This window comes from Sorex fumeus, unplaced genomic scaffold (assembly GCF_029834395.1).
Source record: "Sorex fumeus unplaced genomic scaffold, SorFum_2.1 ptg000081l, whole genome shotgun sequence".
NCBI classification, from domain to species: Eukaryota; Metazoa; Chordata; class Mammalia; order Eulipotyphla; family Soricidae; genus Sorex; species Sorex fumeus.
Genome location: NW_026606138.1, coordinates 2,790,940 through 2,796,939, shown reverse-complemented (window position 1 = coordinate 2,796,939; position 6,000 = coordinate 2,790,940). Strand labels below are relative to the sequence as shown.

Sequence of the window (6,000 nt, the reverse complement as noted above, 5' to 3'; positions counted from 1 at the left end):
GCCACTACATCCCTCCATCTAATCCAGAGAATCTCCAACTTAATTCACCCAAGGAAAGAGTGTACTCAGAATACAGATTTAGATCCAAAAGAAACCAAATGTCCCTAACTGCAAAAACTGCAAAATCCAGACGTTTATATGGGAAGTTCATGAGGACAGGCTAAGTGGAAGATAAAGAGGAGTCTTAAACGGTGGAGGGTTTTCTGCCTCCATAGGGCAAAGAGTCCTAAAGACCGGGTGAAAGGATGTGTTGTGAGTGTTCGTGGATGGAATTCTTCCATCCTCACACGCAGATCTGTAAGGGGACACCCAGATCATGCTGGGGCCTGTGATCCAAGAAATCCCAGGTCCTTTAGCTCCTTTCTCCTGTATGGCGACTTTAGGGCACATGTATAGAATCGCTGGAACGTAGGCTACTGCCTTTCTGGTGTCTGGTGTCCAGCGTTGCGCTTAAACGTCTGTGCGCTCTGGTAATGATCACAATCCGGAAGTCTAGGTTGCATTCAATCCGCTACAGAGTCAACCCCTCTCCCTCTTTCTCCCAACCCCGGCCCAGTGCTTCTCTCGTCACCTCCAATCTGTTTTCTGTATCCAAAAGTTCGTTTTATTTCTTTAGTCCATTTGCCTGGTTTCTTTAGATGAGTGAAATCATGTATTGCTGAAGGACTCCTGGAAGTGAGACAGGCCTTTTGCACCCGCCTTAGGCAATGGTTGTCCAGAGCCCAGAGCCTCTTGACTCCAAGGACTGCAATCAGGGGAGAACTCTAAGGCACCTGATTGGACTCCCTTCATCCCACCCCAGTCCCCCCACAAGAGCAAAGAACCATCTCTCTGTCTGATGCGCATCATTTTACTGAAGGTGACTTCCAGAGGTTCCTAAAACACTAAAGAGAAATAATTCCTACGACTTCCTCACCTACCACGAATTTCGAAGGCGGCCTTTGGAGTGCTTGCTCATTGCTGGATTTCTTTTGGCGATAAACCGCAGAGTTTTGATTTTAGGGGGGAAAAAGAAATCCGAGCCACGCGTTGTGTGTCGGGAGTGAGGGCAGGGGGGACGCCTGACAGCTTAGCCCGATAATGCAAGTGTTTGTGTGTGTCTGTGCATCTGTGTCGGTGTGTCTGTCTGACTTAGGTATTCCCTACATCCCATTCATTATTTGTTGTGGGTTGGAAGGAATCGTGAGGCATCGTCGGTCCCGGCTCTTGTGCCCCTCGGATCTGGACCACTCGGACACGGGAAGGGCAATGAGGGGGGTCTCTGGTCCTTGGCCCCGGGCTGAGCTCGGGAACTGGCCCCGGGGAGGCACGGCCGGAGCTCTGAGCTCTCGCCCGCCCCTCGCGCCGCCCGCAGCCCAGCAGCCCGGGACTTGGGGGGGAGAGAGGGAGGGGAGCGGAGGAGGGAACGTGGGGCCGGGCGGCGGGTGCCTGGGAAGCGGGGCTGCGCTGACGTCACTAGGCGCGCAATTCGGGCTGGAGCGCTTTAAAAAAACGAGCGTGCGAGCGGAGATGCTGCTCCACACGGCGCAGGCGGCCGGCAGCACAGCGCGCTCTGGCCCCTCGGTGGCTGCAGCGACGGCCGTTCGGGAGGCCCGCGTGGCGACAGCGGGCACGGCCGGGCGCCGCCGCATTTCCCCTCGGCGCCCCCGCTGGGGGTCTGGAGAGCGGCTGCCGGAGCAGCAGGCGCCGGCTGAGCTGCAGAAGCCCGCCGAGCCGCGTCCCGCTCGCCACGGTCCACGGCAGCCCCGACGCTGCCCTCTGACCGCGTCCGGCTCGCAGTCCCTCGCCCGGACACCATGGACACCTCCTCGGTCGGCGCGCTCCTGTCCCTGCCGCTTCTGCTCCAGCTGGCGGCCGGGGTCGGCTCCCCGAGGCCAGGCGCGCTGCTGCGGGGATGCCCCGAGCACTGTCAGTGCGAGCCAGACGGCAGGATGCTGCTCAGAGTGGACTGCTCCGACCTGGGGCTCTCCGAGCTGCCCGCCAACCTCAGCGTCTTCACCTCCTACCTGTAAGTTTATCCTCCCAGCCCCACTCCTGGAAGGGAGCCAAGGGGAGGTTAGCTCAAGGGCAGACCGAGGGGGCTCCTGGGCTCGCGTCTCCTTTGGACGCGGGAGGACGAATTTGCAAAGGGCGTTTTGGCCCGACGGGTTCGGACTCCAGGGAGGTGCACGTGTCGGCGCCGGGAGCATGCCGGCGCTCGGGGCCCCAAGGGGAAACTTCAAGTGCACCCTCGGGGAAGCGCTGGTGCGCCGCAGCCCCGAGGCTCCAGGGCGAATTTGCCCTGGAGTATCATTTGCCTGCAGGGTGGATATTCGGGTACCCGCGTCTGGAACCCGTGCGCTAGGTCCGCGCCGCCCACCTGCCTCCAGTCGCGTTCCAGGTGGAGATGGACGGTTTTTGGTTTCTAAAGATAAATAAATAAATAAATAAATAAATAAATAAATAAAACGTTTCCTCCAAGGATAAACCCAACTTGCCCAGCTTCAAAGAACTTCCTCTGCATCCCTTGCACGATCCTGTGATGTAACCTTTTTCTTTTTTTTTTTCTTCTTTTTTTCTTTTTTTTTTTCCCCCTCTAAAATGAAGTGTTAAAAATGTGGCAACCACAAGCCAGGTTCAGAGCTGCCAGAAACGTTATCTTTACCTTTGGCTACCCGCGCCGCCCTTTGAAGTGCCCGCGACCACGGTGTAATCTTTAACCATCTCCTCCTCCCGCGGAGGTAGAGGGAAGTGGGCTGAAGGCGGCGGGCCGGGTAAACATCGGCGCCAGCTTCCAAGAGGGGACCTGAAGCTCCCCGCCATCCATCCTTCGGGATCCACCCACCCCTTCTTTCCCACTGCCCACCCCCATCCAGCGCCCCTGTCCTGGGGAGGAGACTGCGGCTCATTTCGTAATTCCCTCCCCCCCACCACCCCCCGGGAAAATCTAGGCTTGGAAGGTAACAGGTGGTTCGGTGGGAGAAGTGACTCGAGAGGAACCGGATTCCGGGGACCAAAGGGGCTTCCCCCATTCCCCCAAGCCCGCCGTCTCCCGTGGCAAGTCTGGGGCTCGGTGTCTTCACGCAGGAGAAGCGAGAGACCACTCTGGAATGCGTACGCTCTGGGCTGCAAGGTGACTTGTTTAATTTTGATTCGAGGCATTGCGGTGAGCCCACCCCAAGCCCCACGCAATCCCAGTTTCGGCTTCTCTGATGTACCTTGGCAGGATCGAGTTCGGATCTTTGTGAACTCGCTGTTTCCTCAGTTGAGTTTTCTCCAGGGAAGACTCAAGGCTAGGAGTCTTGCACAACGGCCCTGCCCTGGAGAGTGATTCTAGGGACAGTGAGGAAGAGAAGTTCTTTCTCTTTCTCGGCTCTTAGATTATACTGAGCTCAAAGAGAAGGACCAAGCTGCTAAAATTTCAGATTGTAGCTGGCATTTGCCATAAAATTGTCATGAGACTGGTTTTGACTGATTTTCTATACCTGAAAGGTTATAGGATGATGGGTCTCGACCCCCTCATGCTCCCCCAACCCCAGCCCATTCACTGCCTGTATTTTTGATGGAATGGTGGACCTGTGCTCACCTAAATGATTGTTCTCTAAAATGTCACATTTCTTCCTTCTATCAGCTGTCCCGCAGATTGAAATCCTCCTCATCCTTGTCTCCTAGTCCCATGTGCTCTGTATAGTGAATTTCTGAGAGCAGTGAAGGAAATTTCCAGTTGAGAGCCTAGAACTATTTTTTCCTCTTCACCCTGGAGAAACCAACTTTATTATATATAAAGAAGGTGTTCAATACCCCCCCACATACCATTTATCTTCGTTCACTCTAGACTTGTAATACAGCATGCACTAGAACGTGGAAGATTCATTATGAATTTGTGTCAGCGTACTCATTTTCCTCCCTCTTGAGAGAAGGAATATTTATTGGGCTTTTGTTACTCAAAGTTGGCATAAAAGCCTGCTTCAAAACATTTTCCACATACCGCAAATGCATTTAACTGTATCGTCCCTCTGCTCAGGCAGTCGGGCCACTGTCCCCTATTAGCATCATGGATATCCTTTGGAGTTGAGACACCAATAAATAGAAAATCAATTTCCATAGGTTGTGTCTATTTGTTTGTTTGTTGCCCATGCTATTTAATGGCAGCCTATACTCTACCTTAGAGAAAATTTTCTCAGTGCCTGATAAAATGCTTAACCAAGTATCTGTGCAAAGGGACACAGTGAATGTTACTTATTCCTAATGGTTAACATTTCACGAATATGAGTTCTAAGTGGAGAAATCTATCGTGCAATAAATGATCATATCAATGTGCTTCATAATGTGTCATTTCAGAATTGGGTCTTCTTATAGAATTAAAACTGCCAGGGGTCATGGGGTGCCCTTCCATTGTAGATGGGGGTGGGGAAGGGTGTATTTTTGAAACCACAGTAACTGGAGACATGAAGGATAGATGGTGCCCTCTTTTGGTTAACCCTAGAATTAAGTGACCACTTCTTCCTTCACTTGTGCACTCACACGGGGATTTTTATTTACTCGTGTGCAAATGTGTGTGTGTGTGTTTGTGTGTGTGTGTGTGTGTGTGTGTTGGTTTTGTTTTTGAAGAACTTAAAAGCGCCCTCTGTTCATGAAAGGGAGCACCGAGTTACAGATTCATTCCACTGGGCCCAGGGGTGGTTAAACTTGGTTGAAAACGCTGCAGTGTGCAAAAGCTAATGTAGGTGAAAGGCCAGACCACTATCTTTTAATGTTTACGGTAGGTTATCACCATATTTTTGAATCAAAATGTTATCTCTCGATCTTCCTTCCCTTCCCACAAAAGAACAAGCATTTCATTTTCTTCTTCCGGCAGGCAGGCTGTTGATGGCAAGTTTCAGCTGTACACATTTGGCAAATAAATTTGCCACAATCTGATAGCGGGCTAGTCAGACTTGTAGGTGAAAAAAAGTTTCCTAAATGTCTTCATAGAGGGCTGGTGTACATATTAAAATATGAACTCTTTTCTTACTGAAGTGTATTCCCTGGTAGATCCATAACTAAACCACTGAGCCTCGTGGAAACATTGGGGAAATCTCTGTTTTAAATCCCTCACCCCTTTCTCTCATTGACATGTGAAAACAGACAGCTATTTCACAGCATTTAATATGTCTCAGTCTGCCAGTAGTAATCTGTCAGAAATGAAGTAGTTCTAGCATCTAATCTTATTATAGGTAAGTTATTTTAATACATCAAGTGTGGACACACTTGCTAATAGGGTCTTAAAAAATAAGCTCCCCTGTGCTACTTTGATGTATCTTTCCTCCAGTTTATGTGTCATCTTCAAAGAACTAAATCCTAATGTGACCTCAATATTGGAAATACACTTCACTTTGTTGATATCAAACAGCCATTTTATTTTTAAATTAAAATTGAATTTTCCCTGCCGTTGCTTGGAGACATGAACATTTTATCCACAAGCAAATTCTTGTCACAGAAGAACCAAAGGAAATAGGAGAAAGTATTTTATTCAATTTTAGATTGGTTACTTTTCCATATGTAATTTTGCAGGAAAATTTAATTTTGCTGATGATTACAAAATATTAGTATTTATAAAAAACTGCTCAAAAACCTCAACTAGCTAAAATGAGTTGGACATGGTATCGCACATGTGTTTTGAAGTATTTAAGATGCGATTTTAAAAATTGAGTAGCAGAATTTTTGTTGAAAATGGTTTAATTCTCCATCCCTTCAAAGTATTTCAAAGAAAAGCATTTTAAATGAAGTATCTAAAAGTATTGCTTATACTTTAGCAATCCTTCCAAAAGCCAGAACTTTCATACTGGTATTAAAACTTTGATCAAGTTCAAAATTTATGGTTTCTTATACAACCTACTTTTAAAATTTACTTAAAATCCAATCGTGTCAGGCTAGGGAGTTAGCCAACATTGTTGAGCACTCACCTGGCATGTACAAAGCCCTGAGTTCAACCTCGGTGCTTCAAAATTATATGTATCTAATACATGTTTCATATCTACT

The 6,000-nt window shown here is 48.8% G+C and overlaps 1 protein-coding gene across 1 annotated transcript in view; it reads left to right on the top strand.

Annotated features, from left to right (window-relative positions):
* The first annotated feature begins 1,482 nt into the window (after positions 1-1,482).
* Positions 1,483-6,000, top strand: part of LGR5 (leucine rich repeat containing G protein-coupled receptor 5) — a 132,747-nt gene continuing 128,229 nt past the window's right edge. Inside the window, exon 1 of the mRNA XM_056130647.1 lies at positions 1,483-2,008. Within this exon, the coding sequence (XP_055986622.1) occupies positions 1,797-2,008 (212 nt within the window). The 5' untranslated portion in view covers positions 1,483-1,796. The remainder of the gene's footprint in view (positions 2,009-6,000) is intronic.